Consider the following 22,206-nt stretch of genomic DNA (forward strand, 5'->3'; position numbering starts at 1 on the left):
AATGCCATACTCGACAAGTTGGACCTCATAGATATATATAGAACACTACACCCCAGAACCAAAGAATACTCATTCTATTCTAATGCCCATGGAACATTCTCAAGAATAGACCATGTTCTGGGTCACGAAACAGGCCTCAACCGATACCAAAAGACTGAAATTATTCCCTGCATATTCTCAGACCACAACGCTCTGAAATTGGAACTCAACCACAAGGAAAAATTTGGAAGAAACTCAAACACTTGGAGACTAAGAACCATCCTGCTCAGGAATGACTCGATAAACCAGGAAATCAAAAATCAAATTAAACAATTTATGGAGACCAATGAGAATGAAAATACAACAGTCCAAAACCTATGGGATACTGCAAAGGCAGTCCTAAGGGGGAAATACATAGCCATCCAAGCCTCACTCAAAAGAATAGAAAAATCTAAAATGCAGTTTTTATATTCTCACCTCAAGAAGCTGGAACAGCAACAGAGGGACAGGCCTAATCCACGCACGAGGAAGCAGTTGACCAAGATTAGAGCAGAAATCAATGAATTAGAAACCAGGAGTACAGTAGAGCAGATCAACAGAACTAGAAGCTGGTTCTTTGAGAGAATTAATAAAATTGACAGACCATTTTCAAGACTTATCCAAAAGAATAGAGAAAGGACTCAAATTAATAAAATTATGAATGAAAAAGGAGAGGTCACAACCAACACCAATGAAATTGGAAGGATTATTAGAAACTTTTATCAACAGCTTTATGCCAATAAATTAAGCAATCTGGAAGAGATGGAGGCCTTCCTGGAAACCTATAAACTACCAAGACTGAAACAGGAAGAAATTGATTTTTTAAACAGGCCAATTAATTATGAAGAAATTGAGTCAGTAATAAACAACCTTCCAAATAACAAAACTCCAGGCCCGGACGGTTTTCCTGGGGAATTCTACCAAACATTCAAAGAAGAAATAATACCTATTCTCCTAAAGCTATTTCAAAAAATAGAAACAGAAGGAAAGCTACCAAACTCATTCTATGAGGCCAATATTACCTTGATCCCCAAACCAGGCAAAGACCCCATCAAAAAGGAGAATTACAGACCGATTTCCCTAATGAATATGGACGCCAAAATCCTCAACAAGATACTTGCTAATAGAATCCAACAGTACATTAAAAGGATTATCCATCACGATCAAGTGGGATTCATACCTGGGATGCAAGCGTGGTTCAATATTCGCAAATCAATCAGCGTGATACATCATATCAACAAGAAAAGACTCAGGAACCATATGATCCTCTCAATCGATGCAGAAAAAGCATTTGACAAAATACAGCATCCTTTCCTGATTAAAACCCTTCAGAGTGTAGGAATAGAGGGTACATTTCTCAATCTCATAAAAGCCATCTATGAAAAGCCTACTGCAAATATATCCTCAATGGGGAAAAGCTGGAAGCCTTTCCCTTAAGATCAGGAACTCGACAAGGATGCCCACTCTCGCCACTATTATTCAACATAGTACTAGAAGTCCTTGCAACAGCAATCAGACGACAAAAAGGGATCAAAGGTATTCAAATTGGCAAAGAAGAAGTCAAAATGTCTCTCTTTGCAGATGACATGATACTCTATATGGAAAACCCAAAAGAAGCCACTCCCAAACTATTAGAAGTTATAGAGCAATTCAGTAACGTGGCGGGATACAAAATCAATGCTCAGAAATCAGTTGCATTTCTATACACGAATAATGAGACCGAAGAAAGAGAAATTAGGGAATCCATCCCATTTACAATAGCACCAAAAACCATACGTTACCTTGGAATTAACTTAACCAGAGACGTAAAGGACCTATATTCTAGAAACTATAAATCACTCTTGAAAGACATTGAGGAAGACATAAAAAGATGGAAAGATATTCCATGCTCATGGATCGGAAGAATTAACATAGTTAAAATGTCCATGCTACCCAGAGCAATCTACACTTTCAATGCTATCCCGATCAAAATACCAAGGACATTTTTCAAAGAACTGGAACAAACAGTCCTTAAATTTGTATGGAAACAGAAAAGGCCCCGAATCTCCAAGGAACTGTTGAAAAGGAAAAACAAAGCTGGGGGCATCACAATGCCGGATTTCGAGCTGTACTACAAAGCTGTGATCACAAAGACAGCATGGTACTGGCACAAAAACAGACACATAGACCAATGGAACAGAATAGAGAGCCCAGAAATGGACCCTCGGCTCTTTGGGCAACTAATATTTGATAAAGCAGGAAAAAACATCCGGTGGGAAAAAGACAGTCTCTTCAATAAATGGTGCTGGGAAAATTGGACAGCTACATGCAAAAGAATGAAACTTGACCACTCTCTCACACCATACACAAAAATAAACTCCAAATGGATGAAAGACCTCGATGTGAGACAGGAATCCATCAAAATTCTAGAGGAGAACATAGGCAGCAACCTCTACGACATCGGCCAAAGCAACCTTTTTCATGACACATCCCCAAAGGCAAGAGAAACAAAAGATAAAATGAATTTATGGGACTTCATCAAGATTAAAAGTTTCTGCACAGCCAAGGAAACAGTCAGAAAAACTAAGAGGCAGCCCACGGAATGGGAGAAGATATTTGCAAATGACACTACAGATAAAGGACTGGTATCCAAGATCTACAAAGAACTTCTCAAACTCAATACACGAGAAACAAATAAACAAATCAAAAAATGGGCAGAAGATATGAACAGACACTTTTCCAATGAAGACATACAAATGGCTAACAGACACATGAAAAAATGTTCAAAATCATTAGCCATCAAGGAAATTCAAATCAAAACCACACTGAGATACCACCTTACGCCAGTTAGAATGGCAAAAATAGACAAGGCAAGAAACAACAATTGTTGGAGAGGATGTGGAGAAAGGGGATCCCTCCTACATTGTTGGTGGGAATGCAAGTTGGTACAGCCACTCTGGAAAACAGTGTGGAGGTCCCTTAAAAAGTTAAAACTTGAGCTACCCTATGATCCAGCCATTGCACTACTGGGTATTTACCCCAAAGATACAGACGTAGTGAAGAGAAGGGCCATATGCACCCCAATGTTCATAGCAGCAATGTCCACAATAGCTAAATCGTGGAAGGAGCCGAGATGCCCTTCAACAGATGACTGGATTAAGAAGTTGTGGTCCAGGGGCGCCTGGGTGGCACAGTCGTTGAGCGTCTGCCTTTGGCTCAGGGCGTGATCCCAGCGTTCCGGGGATCGAGTCCCACATCGGGCTCCTCCGCTGGGAGCCTGCTTCTTCCTCTCCCACTCCCCCTGCTGTGTTCCCTCTCTCACTGGCTGTCTCTCTGTCACATAAATAAATAAAATCTTAAAAAAAAAAAAAAAGTTGTGGTCCATATATACAATGGAATATTCTCAGCTATCAGAAAGAACGAGTTCTCAACATTTGCTGCAACATGGACGGCACTGGAGGAGATTATGCTAAGTGAAATAAGTCAAGCAGAGAAAGACAATTATCATATGACTTCTCTCATCTATGGAACATAAGAACTAGGAAGATCGGTAGGGGAAGAAAGGGATAAAGAAAGGGGGGGTAATCAGAAGGGGGAATGAAACATGAGAGACTATGGACTCTGAGAAACAAACTGAGGGCTTCAGAGGGGGCGGAGGGGGAATGGGATAGGCTGGTGATGGGTAGTAAGGAGGGCAAGTATTGCATGGTGTACTGGGTGTTATACGCACCTAATGAATCATCGAACTTTACATCAAAAACCAGGGATGTACTGTATGGTGACTAACATAATATAATAAAAATAAATTTAAAAAAAAGAAGTATAAGGCAAACTTAATGTATTACCAAGCCACACTCTCAACAAATTGGCATAGACAGTAGTTTAAAATACACTAGCTCTGTTAGTTGTGGGGTATATAAATTGTAGTTGGAGAGAGCAAGATATTGTGAAGTTAGGGTATAGTCATTATGAGTTAATTACACTGAGATTGATTTTTTTTGGAAAATTAATAAAATCTAATGACAGCTTTGTCCTAAAACTTTGAATATAAAATATCTTTTATGCTCTTTAACAAAATTAATTAGGCTAATAAAATGTGTGCATAAATATTCTCAAAAAATAAAAAAAAATAAAAAATAAAACCAAGAACCAATGTTTCTTTTTAGTTTTTAGTTGTAACCTTACTGCTGTATATGGCCAGGCTTTTAAGGTAATATAAAGCTATTAATAATAAAAAATACTTAACTACAATTATATTCTCAAGTTACTCTCCCCAAAGTAAAAACTAGGCGAGCTAAAAGAGGAGCTCATTTTCAGTACTTTTTACGATTTAAACAGTGTTCTGAATTGTCATAGATTCATATCTAAAATGTGCCTTTTCCCTGGGGACCAACAACCTCTGTCAGGGCATCTGGATTAATCTTGTTTATGACTACCTCACTCATCTCAGTTTTACTACTGATTATAGAACCAGAAACTGCTCATATGCCTTTGTGTTTTTTACTTTTAAGGATTTTATACATGTGCGTATATACTTTTTTTTTTTTTTTTGCTTAGGTATTTAGGAAGACAAGGATAAATTCTTCCTATTCCATTTCAAATGTTTTTGACATCTTTTTGTACGATGAAATGTACCTCTTCATATTTGTGGTACCTAGGAAATCAAGTTCTTAAAAATAATGCTGTGTAGGAGTCTCCGGGAGAAGAGATTGTGTCCCAGAAGTTCTGTGTGGGTAACTGAGGACAGATTCGCAGATTTCAGCCCAATCTGGTTTATTTTTTTTAAAGCTGTATCATGGGGGAAATCGTGTTCCTAAAGGCTTGAAATTTGAAGGGGAAAAAGACTGGGAAATCATCCCTGTCCAGCACCTTCTGCCATCCCACCCCCTCCTGGAGGCTGTACGTGGGTTCCTCACTTAATCTTGGGAGGTGGTTCCCTTGAAGAGCTGCTTCTGGCACTTCAGAAAAGCGAGCACTGCCATCTGGCACTGCTGTGGTATGGCATGACAGTAAAGAGTGTGAGAACCGGGGTCGGGGCAAATGGGGTTTTCATTCTGCTTGTCCCAGTTATTAGATCTCGCAGCAGCAACTTGGGTCTAAGGGGTAGAGAGATTAAATTCAGCCCCATCACCCACCCATGATCTCCCTCAGGCTGCCCTCACCCTGTTCTTGATATGGACAAATGAACTTCTCTCAAACTTAACACTACTTGGTTTTCCTATACAGAAATTCTGAAGCACCCACTAACAGTGACCTTGAGGAAGTTGGACCTCTCCGAGTCCCAGTTTTTTACTGTAGAGTTTTCGGGAGGATTAAAAGAGAAACACTTGACGTGAACCCGACACAGAGTTCAAAAAAGGATAACCATGATTATTGTTCACACCGCCGAGTTCAAATACATGTCACTGCATACCTGTGTTTTCTTTCTTTCTCCTCAGGAGGACTTCAGCAGCAAATTAAGATAGCAATTATTTGATTACATCGCATCTGGTTGTTTGGAAGAAAACTCGTTTTCCCATAAAAGGAAGCAAATTACCAAGGCAAATCACAGACTATAAACAATATGAAAATATAGCTATGATAAAAAGAAAGTGTTCCTGCTGTTTTTATACAGAAGAATATGGCTGGTATGAGGTATGATTTCCAAACACCCTCAAAATAGATTTTTTGTTTACAATTAATTCTTCATGTCAGGATAGAAAGCACCATTTCAACCAGAGATTTTACCCTAGCCCCTTAAGCTCAATGGAGAAAAGATACATTATATTGATCTAATAGAATGATATACTAACTTTAGGCTTTATTCACAGTAGAGAAAACACCTGCAAACTTACTAGGTAGAGCACATATAAAGTTGGTTGTAAAAACTATTTTCCAGGCCTTCTTTCAAAACCTGTGACTCCCACTGCTTGTGTTGTTGCACAAAAATTTAAAGTAGCTAATTAAGGTAGTTAGTTACCTTTCTTTCTCTGTAATATACCGAAGATAGAGGCAAAATTAATTTATTTTTGCTCTTTACTTTTTCTAATAGTTGCCTTTCTTCAGTTCATCCTTCATTTACACTTGTCTTCCAAACAAAACGTAAGTCAAATGAAAGTAAAAGAAGTAGAAAATACACAGCTAAGAACCTGACCAAAAATGTAAAAAGAAAATTTTTCGAAAGATGAAAATTCACCATTTGTTTAGGATGTCCAGGTTAAGGTTTCTCAAGCAGCTACACTGAGCCCTGGGTTTCCTGGAACTACCCCAAGGGCCACCAGGAAAAAAAGAAAAGAAAAGAAAAGAAAAGAAAAAAGAAAAGAAAAGAAAAGAAAAGAAAAGAAAAGAAAAGAAAAAGGCAGAAGGGGAAATGGGAAGGGGAAGACTGTCTTACAACCAATTGTCATTTAAATTGAAATGAGGCCACTTTTTTTTTTTAAGATTTTATTTTATTTATTTGACAGAGAGAGACAGCCAGCGAGAGAGGGAACACAAGCAGGGGGAGTGGGAGAGGAAGAAGCAGGCTTCCAGAGGGGGAGCCTGATGCGGGGCTCAATCCCCAAACTCCAGGATCACGCCCTGAGCCACAGGCAGACGCTTAACGACTGAGCCACCCAGGCGCCCCTGAAATGAGGCCACTTTAAAAGATTCTCTATGTTGGCTGCACAGAGAACTGCAATTAAAGCCTGAGGATTCAAAGAGAGGAAACTGAAGCATGGAATCCTGAGATCCTGCATCTCCCAGGATGCTCTGATTTTATAAATCAAGTCAGTACTCTCCCTGGTGTGAAAGATACACTTCAAGCTCCCACCCAGCATTACCGTTTATGGGGCTTCAAAAAGGGATTTGTGTTTATCCATTTGGCCAGTACCTTCACACGAGAAGTCTGTGATCATGACGCAAGTGGAGATCAGAATAGACCCCACATATGTTGACTCTGTGCTACTCAACCTTATACAATAAGAATGCTAGTGCTGCAGTGCCATTAAAACCCATTTGCACATTCTGACCATTCGTTTCTAAATGCCTTAACAACTTTCCAAATAAGCAGATTTCATCTCTCTTTTCTTAAGACATCCTCCTGATGTTCACTCAAGCTAAGATAAAATCTGCCTTCATAGCTCACATCTACCAAGCAACATCGCTTTACACCTGCCATACTACCTAGCTCTGAGTGTCCCATGAGACAGTGAGATAAGTCCACCTTTCCCTTTACAGAGCCTACGACCTGAGTGCTAGACAGGCTAAGCAACTCATCGAAGCGAGTTTCCACCGTTGTCTCCCTGTTATCCAGTCTCTCGGGGTTTACATTTGGTGCCTCCTGCTTTTTCACCCTCATTCAGTTGTACCCCTCTAGCCAGAGATGAGATATGTACCACATGCATATATATATGCAGTTGCCTTCACCATGAGAGGGAATCCTACTATCATAATTTTACAAGTGGAGAGAGAAAAAATAACTTCTCAAGTGCCTACACTGTACTAGACTCTAGGGTATAAGAGCGCTCCTGCCACCAGGAAGCTTACAGTCAACTGTAATGACAGGTGTGAACAGTGCTATGCTGGAAACACCGTGCTCAATAGAGAATAAGGAGGCCATCTTTTCCTTCAGCTGGGATGGTAATGGGAAGTCTTTCCAAGGAAAACCCACTGAAGCCTAACTGAAGGACTCAGAAAGGCAAGGAGTGCAAGGAAGAGTGTTTTGGGGGAGGTGACACAGGCGAGTCTTCAGGCGGCAGCAGACTGGCCGGCAGAAAGAACCATCAGAAGTCTGGTGTGATGGATCACTGTGGATAGACGAGTGTCTTCGAGGGGCAGGGGAGGCGAGCTTACAGAGGGGACTAGAAGTGCAGGTGTGATGTGAAGTGTGTTTCCTTCCTGCAAGGTCAGGAAGTGTGTGTAGTAATAGCCCAGTGGAGTGAAACCAGGGGTCAGCAGCTTGACTCTTGATGTGATAGCGTGAGGGATCAGTCCTAACGGCTCCATATTCTCTCAGTTTCTTCTTCTAGGTCCAAACATGCCTATGTATAAGATGAACTAAAAGAGCCTGGAGATGAAGTAGCTGGCTACTGATGAGATAAGCCAGTAAAATGGCCCAGCCCTGGCTTCATCCTCACAACACCACCAAGAGAGAAGCTTCCTTGCGCCCTTTTACAGATGAGTGTTCTGAGGTGTAAAGAGGGTACGATACTTGCCCAAAGATGCTCTCCTAGGAAGTGACAAAACGAAGGTTTTTACCCAGATAGTTCTGAGACCGTCAGTTTATCGACCACATTTTCACTGTCACTTAGAGAATGCACCCATGGTTAAAAGCAAATGTCAGGCAACACTGGAAGCAAATCTCATTCACTTTACATTTCACGTTTTCTTTATTTAAAAATGTGGTGTATGAATTTATTCATTCATTCCACAAATGCTTATGGTCACCTCCTATGTGTTCCCACCTGGTAGTTACTGAAATTGAGTTGTACATGAGACTGACTAGGTAAGTCAGTAATCCTGAGATAAAGTTAAAACAATAATAATGACATATACCATTTTGAGAATCATTACAAATGGAGACTACAGACATAATTATAAAGTATCTTTATACACATATTGCTAGTCATCCAAGGCTATCATTTGGCTTCTGATTTTGCGCATACACTTTCCCAAGACAAAGGTTTGAATGGGAAAGAGAATTGAAGAGTTTTTTAAGATATTGGTTCCTGAACTAAAATCACTCACACAGCTACTACTGGAAAAAAATCTAATGAGATTTCTCCAATGAGAAATGAAATGATTGCTAGTGATCTTAAGGTTCTGCTAAGCCATCCTAGGATATAATTTTTATGACTCTATCAGCCAGCTAGTATCTTAAAGTCAACAAATGTATTAAAGATTCAAGCATTTTTCTCCTCTCCAAGCAATAAAATAAACTCTGGTTTAATTTTCTGACAGCCCAAGTTCAGATTAGGGGCTCCTTTTCGATTTTCATATCCATTTACTCTTCCCCATCACACTAGATCGAAATTGCCCATTTACTAGTCTAATTTCTCTCTAAACCATATGCTCCATGAAAGCATTGACCATATGCTTCTTGTTTACCGCTGAAACCCTGGAACTGCATGAAGTCTCTGGTGCATAGTAGGTGTCCAATAAATATCTCTGGAAGAATGGGTCAACCATCGAAGAGAGGTTTAGGAACCCAACGCACACAAAAGCTAAGGGCATAGCAAGGTCACAGTGCCTGGCATTTACTCACATAACCAGAAAGCAGAGAACAGAATTTTGTATAAGTAACTTAGGCTAGACCTAAATCTGCCTGTTAATTAAGGCCATTCTCAAGAACAGATGTCAAGATCTGTTAGAAAACAAGATTACACATCACTACAGGTCTCGGCTGTGTGGAAGGATGCAGATGAAAGAAGGTTTGAAGGGCCGGCAGTTTCCAATCAATGAAGACTGTGCACATTGTGAATCACTTCCCTAGCACATTGTGGAAAAGTACTAGAAAATCATTAGCGTGAGGACGTTGTGAATCAGGATATCAATTCTTTGCATACAGATATGATATTTCCCATCTCAATTGGACAATCCTACCAAAACAAAGAGAAGTACTTTATATAAAACAGGTCCTCAGTAAGTGGCAAGCAATCAGATCTTTTCAAACAAATATTTTACATTACTGAGCATCCAAATGACTAAAAGGGGCCTTTATGATATTGAAAGTATCACACATTATATCATCAGCCATTACTGCACCATGCCACAGGAGTATCTCATCCAGAAAAGACAAGCAAAACTGCTCGTTTTTAAAAAATGAAATCCAGCCTGTACTTTAAATATTTTTTTAAAGGTTGATTTATTTATTTGATAGAGAGAGAGACAGTGTGTGAGTACGGGGAGGAGTAGAGGGAGAGGGACAAGCAGACTCCACGCTGAGGGCAAAGCCAGACGCTGCGCTTGATTCCAGAACCCTAAGATCATGACCTGAGCCGAAATCAAGAGTCGAATGCTCAACTGACTGAGTCACCCAGGTGTCCCTGCTCATTTTTTTTTTTTAAAGATTTTATTTATTTATGTGACAGAGAGACAGCCAGCGAGAGAGGGAACACAGCAGGGGAAGTGGGAGAGGAAGAAGCAGGCTCCCAGCCGAGGAGCCCGATGTGGGACTCGATCCCGGAACGCCAGGATCACGCCCTGAGCCGAAGGCAGACACTTAACGACTGCACTACCCAGGCGCCCCCCTGCTCATTTTTTAATGCATGTTTTTCTTACACAAATAGAAATTAACATTTTTCTCTTACAATGCAGTGCAACAAAATCGTACAGCTCCACACAGGTATCCCTCTATTTAAAAGAGAAAAGATACTTTATCTCACTGGCTAAAAAGCAAATTAATGAGAACAGAATCCTATTTTCCTTTGCATTCCAGTACAAATTTGCAGGCACATGCCCATAGGAAAGCTTTTTCACCTGACCTAACTGAATGTTTATGATGTAACACAATGAGCCATGACTCCCAACCAGGGCTTGATTCGCTTCTCATCGTACGCCAGCTCTCCCTTTGTGATTAGGGGATTTGCAACACTTCCCCAGGTCTCAAGCCTCCCCATGGTTTTCACTGTATGCTTCTGCCCCACTAACATCCATACACCCCTTGCCCTTATCCCAGTCCCTACAACGTCTCTGCTGCTCCAGGGCCCCCTTTACAGGAAAGCCACCATTAAAGCCACTGTTACCAGAGCCTACCTCCCCTTTTCTCTATTTAGCTGCTTAGTACTGTTGATCTGGACAGTCTATTGTCTAAAACACAATATACAACAGCCCTAAGGCATCTTAAGTCCTCCATCAAGTTATGTATAATGGGTTGCCTTCTATGGTCACCAATGTAATTAGTTGACAGTCACATTGTATCAAATGTACTCAGAATAAAAGGTCGGTATAAACTGGGGTGGGAAAATGGTAAGAATTTTCTGCTTTGGAATGTGACTGATGAACAAAAGAGGAAAGTATCAACTTCTTCCCATGGGCAGCTTTTGAGGAGGTCACATGGCAACGGCCCCGAATTAGCACTCTGATTTCTTTTTAATGCCACACAGTGCAGCTACTCAGTGTGGAGCAAAATGTCTTGTTTTCATTTTCGGTGCAATCTGAATGATTCTATTGTCAGGGGCATGCTCAATAACCATTTTCTGTCACCATGAAGGAGAATATTGTCTAGGTTGAGATTCATAAAAGGTTATTCTAATTCTGCAGTGACGGAATATATAATTTAAGTTGTAGTCTTAAATTTTAGTTCTATCTCATATTATCCTAGGTTCTGAAAAGCCACGAACTGAAAACAAGGTGGAGGGAAAGGCACTATTAATGACATCCACAATGGAAAGGCCAAGGGGACGAAAAGAGTTAATAGAATTTGAAGGCTGTTGGGGTGTTTACTTTTATGCATATTCAGATTCAAGTAAAACACATGGCTTGAATTTCCTTTTTAAAAATATGTGTGGGGGCACGTGGGTGGCTCCGGTGGTTAAACATCCGACTCTTGATTTTGGCTCAGGTCATGATCATAGGGTCCTGGGATCCAGCCCCACGTTGGGCTCCGCACTCAGCAGAGAATATGCTTCAGGATTCTCCCTCTCCCTCTGCTTCTTCCCCCTGCCCATGCGTGCGCGCGCTCTCTCTCTTTCCTCTCTCTAAAATAAGTAAATTAAAAAAAATTCTGGATGCGCATTTCTGGGCAAAGTGTCCAAAGGGAGAATCAAAAAGTATCAAGTGGATTATTTAAAGAAAGCAACTGTGTCTCCTCCATCCAGTATTTCCAGCCATGCTGGTAATTGCTAACACTTTCACAGCCCTGACTGGGGGCCAGGCACTGTCGTAAGCACTTTATATGAAGCAACCCATTTGACTCTCAAAGCAGCCACACAAGGTAAGTACTATTGTCCTCACCTCCATTTTACAGGTGAGGAAAATGTGGCACAGAAGTCAAATAATTTGTCAATGATCCCAATAGCTAGGGATTCAAACTCAAGCAGTCTGGACCTCAAAGCCCAAGCCCTTTGCTATCATGTTCTGCTGCCTCTGGCATTAAGGAGCAATCACTAACATTTATGGGAAGGGAGGGAGGAGGAAATGGAATATTTTAGCAGGAGGAAAATTAAGAAGACAACCTGGTTGGTCTCATAACGTTCTTTGCATTCTAGTAGAGCTCTCTTCCTCCTGGAGCTACTTTCTCAATTTTGGAACATTTTTCTGAATTCTGAGTCCCTCCTGGGTTGTTCCTTAAACCCTGGCTGCACCCAGCTTTGATTTGCTCCTGCTTGTATGAACCAACTAAAAGGAGACCACAGGGGATCCTGCTTCTGCTAAGTGTTTCTCTCAGTCCCCTTGAGCTCAAATCTCAGTGCAGGTGCTAAGAGCACAGAGTCTTTCAGTAAGATTTCCAATTTGTATGTGGAGTGCTTATTCCAATGCCCAAAGCACTCAGTGGAAATTTGGGGAAAATGTTATTATTATTTAAAATGCCATCACTCCATTCACTGTTCTCTTGTTCTCCTGTTCTCCTGTGAAGAGATAAGGCAATGGTGTATGCACGACAGTGGCATCTATGACCATAATCGAACCCTGCAGTGGGCATTTATTTCTCATTCTTCTGGAAAATACTGACAGAGTGCCTACATTTATTTCACATACTGTGCCAGGTATTGGGATGAACATGACAGACACAGTTCCTATCTTGACAGGGTTTACAGATAATGTAAAGGAGACAGTTAAATCATCAAGTATAATACAATATTATTTGTGCTGTGGTAAAGGAAAATAGACTCCTCTGCGTCAAAGATAAGGGGTGCCTAACCAGATACAGTGGGCTAGGAAAGGCTTCCCAGAAAAGGTAATCTCTAGATTGGAACCTGAAGATTTCGTTTATCAAAGCAGGTGGAAGCAAGAGTTCCAAGAAGAGAGAACATCACACACAAAACCGAAGAAGCAAGGACATCACAGCGTTCAGAAACTAAAAGAAATCAAGTATAGTTGAGATTAAAAATGCAAAGGGCAGGATGGCAACAGAAGACTCGGGAAGGAAAGAGAGGTCATCTCATAAGAGGCCAAGATTCCTGGTAAGGACTTTGCATTTCACTCTATAAGCAGCTAGAAGGCAATGAAGAACTTTAAGTAGGAATGACACGGTCAAGCTCACATTTTAGAAATTTCACTTTTTTCTTTCTTTTTTTCTTTTCTTTTTTCTTTTCTTTTTTTTTTTTTTTGGCAACAGAGAAAACAGATCCAAAGGGGATAACACTAAATTTGGAGTAGGGAGGATAATTTAAGTTTCTTTGCAGTAGTCTAGAAAAGTTTTGGGAGAGGTCATTGAGAGGATATAACCACTGGTTGACCCATGAGCTGGACCGAGGCAAATTGGAGGCTCCTCAACCCCTCCCCTCTCTTTGGAATGTGCTTTCCACTTGCCTTCCCTGCTCCCAGAAGGTACTCCAAGCACAAAGCCTTGAGATAGTGATATGGTGTTGAGACCATCTGGATGGCTTATGTCACTGAACCCCATTAAGGCCTCTATATAAACTTTTCAGATTTGGCAGATGGATGCAGAAATCTATTTGTTTTGTGGCTGCCCAGGACAAACCTTATAAGTACATTCTCATGTTTATTAAGCCTGCTACCTACCACTCCAGAGAGCCCTGCCTCTTCCTTCAGTCTCTTCCTGCCCTCTGCATACTGGGCTGGTTTCAGATTTCACTCAGGATGCTCCCAGGGTTCCCAAGCAACACAAAGCCGAGCTGGTAGCCTGGGCCAGGGTAGCATCAGTGGTGATCGAAACTTAAGAGAGATGAAGAAGAACCAGTAGGATTTGTCATAAGTTGGGAAGAAGGAAGAGTCAGGAATGCCACCGAGATTTCATTTTTCCCTGGGGAAATGAATGACTGATGATGCCAATTACTGTGAAAAGGTACACATGAAGAGAAGAGGTTTGGGGAATACGGATGATGTGTTCAGTCAGTGGAGTTGAGCACAGTTGAAAGAATCCAAGAATATAAAACTTAAATAGCCAGGAAGGGAACTTCCCCACCCCAAACGATCCTTCTTCCCAGTCTACAGGACCCACTGCACATCTTGGCAGGTTCACTGCACCCATGATGTTAGTCTATTTTAATGATACGAATAGCAAGGGAGGGCACCTGGGTGCCACACTCACTTAAGCATCCAACTCTTGACTTTGGCTCAGGTCCTACTCCTAGGGTCATGAGATCAAGCCCCACGTTGGGCCCCATGCTCAGCACAGAGTGTGCTTATGACTGTCTCTCCCTCTTCCCCACCACCCCTCCATTCTCTCAAATACATAAATAAGTCTTTAAAAAAAAAAAAAAAGAACAGCAGGGAATACTAGATAGTTCTTGAACAACTGGAAAGAAAAATAAGGGTTTCTTTTACTGCCTTCCAAAACAAATTAAAAGTTAAAAATGGACTTGCCTTCGGTAAACTAGATAAAGGGGATTAAGAGTATACTTATCATGATGATCCTTGAGTAATGTATTGAATTGTTGAATCATTATATTGTCAACTTGAAACTAATATAATACTGTATATTAATTATGCTTCAATAATATAAAAAATGGATTTGCCATCACTTATAAAGATTTCTTGCCAGAAATACTGAACATGAATCCGATTGAGTCTCTAGAATCTAGAATCAAGATCTAACAAATTTACAAATATAGAGTTCAGGAAAAAATGTTTTAATGAAATCACAAACATCATAGAGATGGATCAGTAAAAACCAAGAAGCTGAATATTGAACATGGCAAACAATTTGGTTTCTTCAAACAAATAAATTGCCTTAAAAAAAGGAAGGGAGGGAGGGAGGAAGAAAGAGAAAGAGAGGAATAAAGAGAAAGAGGAAAGGAGGGAGGGAAGGAGAGATTAAAAGAGATTTAAGATATATCTTTTGCTACTTTGTTTTATACGGGATAAATCCAATATTTTTTAAAAATTTTGAATGAAAAAAGAATCAGCAATCAAAGATAACGGATAGATCTTATTTGAATCTTGATTTAATAAGCCAACTTTTAAGAAAATACTGTAACAAAATCAAAGAAATTTTAACATCAATTAGATATCAGATGATACTAAAGAATTGCTCATTTTATATGTGATAATGGTATTATGTTATATTTTATTTTAATTTGTTTTATTTTAGAAACACACAGTACTATATTTTTGGATGAATGAAATGATTGATGTCTGAAATTTGCTTCAAAATAACGCAGTGCTGACAGAAGGGGAAGTAGGTAGGAATATATATAAAACAAGATTGCTCTTGTAATGTTAATTGTAATTATTGGAACTGGGTGTCTACATTTGGATGCATTTGAAAATATCTGTATGAAGTTTTTTTCACTGACTTGCCAAGAAATGCACTAGTTGAGGAAAGCTATAGCAAAAAACAAAGAAAAAGAGCAACGCCAGTTATGATGCAGAAACTGAGCATCCGCGTATCCATTTCTGAAGACTTCCTTCTATATGTTGGATGACTGTCTCCTGTGCACAGTCACTCTTCTCCACTCTTCGTGCGTGGAGGGGTTCCAAATGGAGCTGTGTGGCATATTCTCAGCTATTTCCTTTTCTAATTTCTTTGATAAGACCTAAACCTCGTTAGGTTGTCAGGGACATTTGGTCTTCTCTTTCCAATTGTACATATATGTTTTTTAATATATTGAGGCACATAAGGGCAATCTCAGAGACCTCCCCATTCTGCCCACAGACTGACACTTCTCTTGCTGCCAAATTCATTCAGTGATGCCACAGACCTAGCAAAAAAGTACCTGAATCACACAAGGGACTGGGCTCAGGTAACAACGTATCTTGTCTGGCATGAAAGTGAAAATACTGTAATAAAAGATTTCACTATGATGTTTGTATATTGAACCCAATGCTCAAAGCACAGCACCTAAAGAGACTAAAATAAAATTATATCCATACACCGGCCCTTTGTCATGAGCATTACCATTTCATATCTGCCTAAGCATGGGTCCAGTTCAACCTCATGATGAAGCCTTATATTTAAATTGTGCTACATTTTTAAATTATATATTAAGAAGCCTTACGTACACTTGAGAACACTCTTTTTAGGATTCTAAGTCACCTGATCTACAACTATCAAAAGGTTTCTTATGTATCAAACCACCTGAGAAAAGTACACCATGCCTTGAACGTATTCTAAATATATGGCAGAAGAGCACTTTACTGACAATGGAGAGAAAGAACTAGTAAGCAGAAATGACTAACACAGGACTAAAAAAGTCTCTAAGGTGGAGAAGACGGAAAAACAACACAGAAAGAGGAGAGGTAGGTGGTGGTAAAGACCAAATCTTCCCCATTTTGACTACATTGTTCTGCTGCTTTATTTTGAACACACCAACACCATAAAATAGAAGTTGTCATTGGTATCTTTCGAGTAACCAGTAGAAAAAGAGCTAGAATCATTTCAGGATGGCTGCATTTCTACCTGTTAAGAACATACGCTCTTACTGAAGTTTCTAAAGTCAATGTTGGGTAAGTTATTCACAGCAGCCACAGTTGCATATCTCTTCCCAATACAAGGTCATGCAGTTGAATTCTGAGAACTCATTTTCTGATTGACTTTTCTCCAACACCCCATCTCACTCAACAGCCCTGAAATACTGTGTATCGTGAATATTTTAAAAAGGAAACCTCATTCAAAGTGGAATCCAGATCCCAGAAGGGGAGCTCTCACACCCTATCACTTGTCATCAGTTGCAGACCCAACAGGAAGAGATAGACCTTGCAAGTCCACATACAACTCTACTATCCCACAGGAGGAAGAGAAGTTGTCTTCACCGCGCAACAGCCCAGCCAATAAGAGACTGTCATAAGTGAGCCAATGAAAAACCACTATACTACAGACTCCCCGTTTACTCCGATGGGCTCTTTGTTTATAACAGCCCTGCTCAATGCCAGGAGGGCCCCCCTTCCCTCTACAAAAGAGAATTTCTCTCTTTTGTTCTTTGACTTGCCTTTGGTTTTGCCTTAGCTTGTTTATCCTGAATTGCAATTTTCTACTATTCCCAAATAAATCCATTTTTGCTGGTAAAATAACTGGCAGCTTCATTTTTAAGGTTAACAGTACATAAAACAATTTAGAGAGTTTTGTAGAAACAACTTTTAAATTCAAGGAAATGAAGTAAAGAGAAGGTTAAAATGCACTGACAAGCAGCAATTTGTTGAAAAGGTGATGAGTCGGTGTCTTTACTGTAATTCACAGAACTCAGAGTGTATGTTTTTGGAGTATGCGTCCTATGAATTAAACTCCCTACTTGTCATGTTATTGCAGTTAAACTCGAGGCAAATTCCTTTGAATTTGAGTGTTTCAGACATTTGTCTGAAGTAATTCACTAATGAGTAGGATTTTAAAAAGGTGTATAGTTCTCTCCAACCAAGAACAATCTTCTTACTCTCGGGCATTGGAAGATGGCTCTAAATAACAGGTTCATTTATCTAGATGCACCTGTGATTTTGTTCCAAAGTGGTATGAATAGCCATTGAGCATCTGGTTCAAAATCGGGACTTCTCTTTTCCAAATTAGTCATCCCCCATTATGTTTACAGGTGAGTCAAGAAGGCATTCCCTGATGTTTATGATAATGCCTTCGATGCAATGCTTGAGGAGAACAGAGAGGTAATTATTTAGCTAGTGGGGTGCTAGAGAAGAAGAGGTACCTTCTCATTGTTTTAAATTAAAACAAAGGACAAATATAAAATACTTTGTGAAACAATCCTAGCTAGATTTTTTTTTAAGCTTTATTTATTTACTTGAGAGAGAGAGTGGGGGAAGGGGCAGAGGCAGAGATTATCCAAGCAGACTCCTGCTGAGTGTAGAGCCTGACGCAGGGCTCACTCGATCCCATGACCCATGAGATCAGGGCCTGAGCTGAAACCAAGAGTCAAACATTTAACGGACTGAGCCACCCAGGCACCCCTAGATAGTTTTTTTAGATATTTCTTTTCTATGTTCCTACATGAATCGTAATTTCCTGGTGGCTGGTAAGTGAATCATAATCCGCAGCATCTCACATATCATATTTTGGTAAGCAGTGTAGACAAACATTTCTTATCACCCTCTTAAACACTTGCGAACACCCGCTGACTAACTGTTCACAGCTCCACATTAACTAAACAGTCTACCTGATGTTGACCGTTATTCTAGGTCTACATTTAGATTAAATGAGGCAAGAATTTAACCTGTTAATGATTGAAAGGGAGATTTTGGTCTTTCAATTTCCCTTCGGAAAACTTGGAAGAAAATGAGGCAAACGGAAAGAAAGGGTCTCTCCCCATGACTGTCAACCACCCTATGCAATATATTCATGTCTCACTGTTCATTTTTTACTGTGAGATGGATCCAGGCAAAATGACTTTGTAATAGCCCCACTTATTAGAAGAGTCTGATTGCTTGGAGTTAATTCCTTGGATCTAAGGAGTTTATATATACAGTATATATTTTTTTCAACCAAAGAGGAAGTTGAATTTCTGTGTGAAGAGCATCTTTTTTTGTTTGCTGGTTGGCTGGCTGGTTGGTCGTTTTTGTTTGTTTGTTTTTTATTTTGTTTTATTTTTTAATATAAGGATGTGGAGATGCTCCTGGGACACGTGCTGCCCCTTCCAATCTCGCAGCTGGTGGTCTGCAAGTGCTCTGCTCACGCAGGGCACACCGGAGCTCCACGCTGGGCAGCGCAAGGCAGGGCTGGGCAGGGCTGGTGCTGGCTGAAGAGCATCTTTGCGGAGTCAACTCCCTGCTTTAGAGCACCGCCCCCAGTTTCGGCCCATTAACCTGAGCACAACAGCTTGATGAATTAATGCTTCTATAGGCACAGTTGGCAGCTTTTAATTAAATAATTATGGTTAAACGCCTGCACAGAAGCTGTTATGCACCCTAGAAAGCCAGCTGTCAGTTTTATTGGTCCTAAGACAGAGGAAGAGTTAATATTTAACTCTGAATGTTAGGTACAAAGGGAAGTGCATCACATACAATACATAGGCTGGGCAATAGGAAGCTGCATTGTGTTTGTGCTAGCCTGTCCATGAGTGATGGGGAGCAAACTACTCCTCAGCGACCTCTCAGCAACCCAACAAAGAAGGAACCAATTATATGATCAGCAGAGCCGAACCTGTTCAGAGCAATATAAAGAGGACACAGTGTTAGATGGATGAGTCTGATGAACACACAAATGTCACTGAGCTAGCAGGCAAATACATTCCAGGTTCTGGGTCTCATTTACATGAGCAAGTGATAGAAATCTAATGTGGTCCTTTGGGGGGGATTATGGTTGGTATCTTTTCATTTACTTGCCTAAAGCTTTTTATGCTATTTTAAAATATTAGAAATTGGAGGACAGGGTAAATATCACAAACCTAGATTTGAACTCTTTCTAAGATGCATTTTTCCAAAAAGTTAGGAAGAGATATTCTTCTACAGAATTACAGATCATGTCAGATTCCTTCACAGAAGGCTAAAAGCCAGTCTTATCTCTACACCCGAAGAAAGAAAGCAGTATCTGGTGACTAAGCTCCAGCATCCAGGAAGATATAGATTATAGATAAAGGCCATTGATAGGGTTGTTGGACCAAATAATGCTTGTTATTACACATCAATACGTTCCTGAACTGATAGCTGACTTCATTTTTCTCCACAGGCTGTCCTTCCCACATGCGTCCTCACTTCTAAAAATCTAATGGGTGAACCCAGCACAGAACAGCTCAGCTTGCCACTGGCCCCTTTACCATGGTTCCCAGCACCATCTCCACATGAAGAAACACAACTGTAGGCAAACATTGGTCCCAGAAATTCAGTTGTACCTTTATGTTTAAAAAAAAAAAAACAACTTAGACATTTTAATCCCCCAAATTTATAGATTTGCCTTAAAATAAGAAGAGAGGAAAACTGAATGCTAACATATCAATATTTCTTATGGAATTCACTTCACCCAACTCCTGGGCCCTGTTGAAAATCCACGGTTAAATCAAGCACTAAACTTTACAGACTGATTTATTATTCTCCCTTCAGAGATCAATGGCTTTTAGTTTATTTTGAACGATGCCATTTCATAAAACAAAGCAATCTGTAGCATAAGTCATCATTTAAGCCATAGGCTGACCTCTGAGAAATGCTTACTTAAAAAGCTCCTGAACAATTGTTTCCATTCCTTTTTTCCCTCTGGTTTCCTTTTATGTCAGTAATTCTATCACCTCAGGTGTCTGAAGATATCTGCTTGTGATTGACAGTCTCTAAGATCTAGCTGCTTTTGGATGGGTCTGAAATGAAGTTCAGTTTAATTAAGTCTGCAGTGCAACTCAAGTCTCAGTACAAAATGCTGAAGAATCAAACAGCAGATCTGTAAAGCCTATAAAAGCAAATTTCAGACGTGGTGGGGGAGCCCAGGGGTCTTTTGTCAGCCTATACTGCCATCTATCTAGCTGAGACCACGTCATTCTGTGCAACAGCCGTCTGTGTTCTCAGAGCCCCTGATGAAAGCAAGCCTCCAGCAACCGACATAACAGATCCCGAAGTCCACATCAAAGAATGGACAGCACCACCTCATCCACTCTGAGTCTGCCAACCTCCCAACAGGCAAGTGGACCAACAGCCAAGTTCCAACCTTCACCTTCTCTTCACCGTCTGATATCTGGCAAACAGACATACACGTCTGCCTCCAATCCCCATATCACCTAAACCAGTATGACTTGCGTACGCCTTGGAATATTCTCTGATGTCACTGATAAAACAGATGAAAGTTGCCTCAGATAAGACGTGGGACCTGAATTAGAACCTCTAATACTCTAGCTATACCTCAGGAGTTTAAAAAAATCCCAAATAGTATTCCTTAGACACTGACTGAACATGCAGACCACAAACATCTGTAAAGAGAAAAGATACAAATGAAAAATCAAAAGAACCCTCTGTACTTACGGTAGAAGACATATTCAGTGTAGCTTGACCAGATCTTGTCATCTGTATACTGGTTGACAAAAGATGCTGTCACTGAGGAGTTACAGGCCACCATGTGGAATCCACACTCTGACAACATATCAAAAGCCCTTTCCAGATGCTTGAATTTGAGATAAAATCTGGAGGTGTATCTTTCTGGGGCTCGGTCAGGGTCTCTGCTCTCATTCAAAGTTTCTCCAAAGACCTCTTTTGCCAAGGAAATCCTTCCGCAAACCAAAATCCGGGGAACTCTCCGAAACTTGGCGTCTGCCTGCCCCTCTCTGCCCATGGTGCAGGAACCCCTGTAGCCCACGGTAATGAAGCCCCATTTGCGGTCCGAAGGGAGCACTGAGGAAGGAGGGCAGATTCTCGTGTCGCTTCCTTGGGAGACATCTTCAAAGTCACTGTGGCAGAATTCGTCCGGGCTTTGCTTGATTTCATCAGGGGTCAGGAGTTTGACCAAGTCTGGGAGCTGGAAATACTCAGCTTCCCTTTTCAGTCTTCCCCTTTCTGGAAAGTGATCAGGCAGGACCACCTGCCTGTCCCTGAGATAGTCCAGAATATAACGGAACAAGAATCCATCTCTGTCAATGAAAAACCTTCCTTTGGAGTCCTTGGCTAGATCATTAGCCGTGTCTCTCTTTGGGGAAAACATTTTCCACAGGAGGGAATGAGGGATGCTTATTAATGTGGAATGGCGGGTAAAATAAACTTGACCTCCGACATTCAGCTCCACGACTTCAGGGAAGGAGTTGGGAACTGAAGCCCCCTGTTCTCGAGGATAATAACGACTACAGTTTCCACTCAAAGCCATTGTCCTTTCTTCTTGCTCTTCTCCTATTTTGGTTCAAAGGTGCAATCCAATGGAGTCACAGCCTTATCCTTTGCATCAAGTTGTCAAAGAGGGAGAAGGATGCTAACTTGTTAAAAATGACCTTCTCTTACCCCAGTTTTTTTTCCCCAAGAGCAAAATTTAGAAGAGTCCACAGGTGAAGTGATGCTGCGAAAGTAGTTTAAACCCTGGCTGGTGGCGAGCTATTACTTCATAGAATATAATCAACTCATCTCCATCCGATCTGCCCCAAGCTCGGTAGGCAAGGCAGGCCAAGTCCCCAGTTACTCAGAGGTCTGTCTGCAGGAAAAGAGAGAAAATTATTTCCTCAAACCCAGCATGAGTCAGAAAGAGAGACACCACTGGAGAGAGGAGAGGGAGGGAGAGGGAGGGAGGGA

The 22,206-nt window shown here is 40.7% G+C and overlaps 1 protein-coding gene across 1 annotated transcript in view; it reads right to left on the reverse strand.

Moving 5' to 3' along the window:
• The window catches only part of KCTD16 (potassium channel tetramerization domain containing 16), a 249,971-nt gene extending 227,893 nt beyond the window's left edge, over positions 1–22,078 (reverse strand). The window contains exon 1 of the mRNA XM_008691446.2: positions 20,959–22,078. Coding sequence (XP_008689668.1) covers positions 20,959–21,790 — 832 coding nt within the window. The 5' untranslated portion in view covers positions 21,791–22,078. The remainder of the gene's footprint in view (positions 1–20,958) is intronic.
• Positions 22,079–22,206: the final 128 nt, after the last annotated feature.

The sequence above is a fragment of the Ursus maritimus genome, unplaced genomic scaffold (genome assembly GCF_017311325.1).
Source record: "Ursus maritimus isolate PB19 unplaced genomic scaffold, ASM1731132v1 scaffold_5, whole genome shotgun sequence".
Lineage (NCBI taxonomy): Eukaryota > Metazoa > Chordata > Mammalia > Carnivora > Ursidae > Ursus > Ursus maritimus.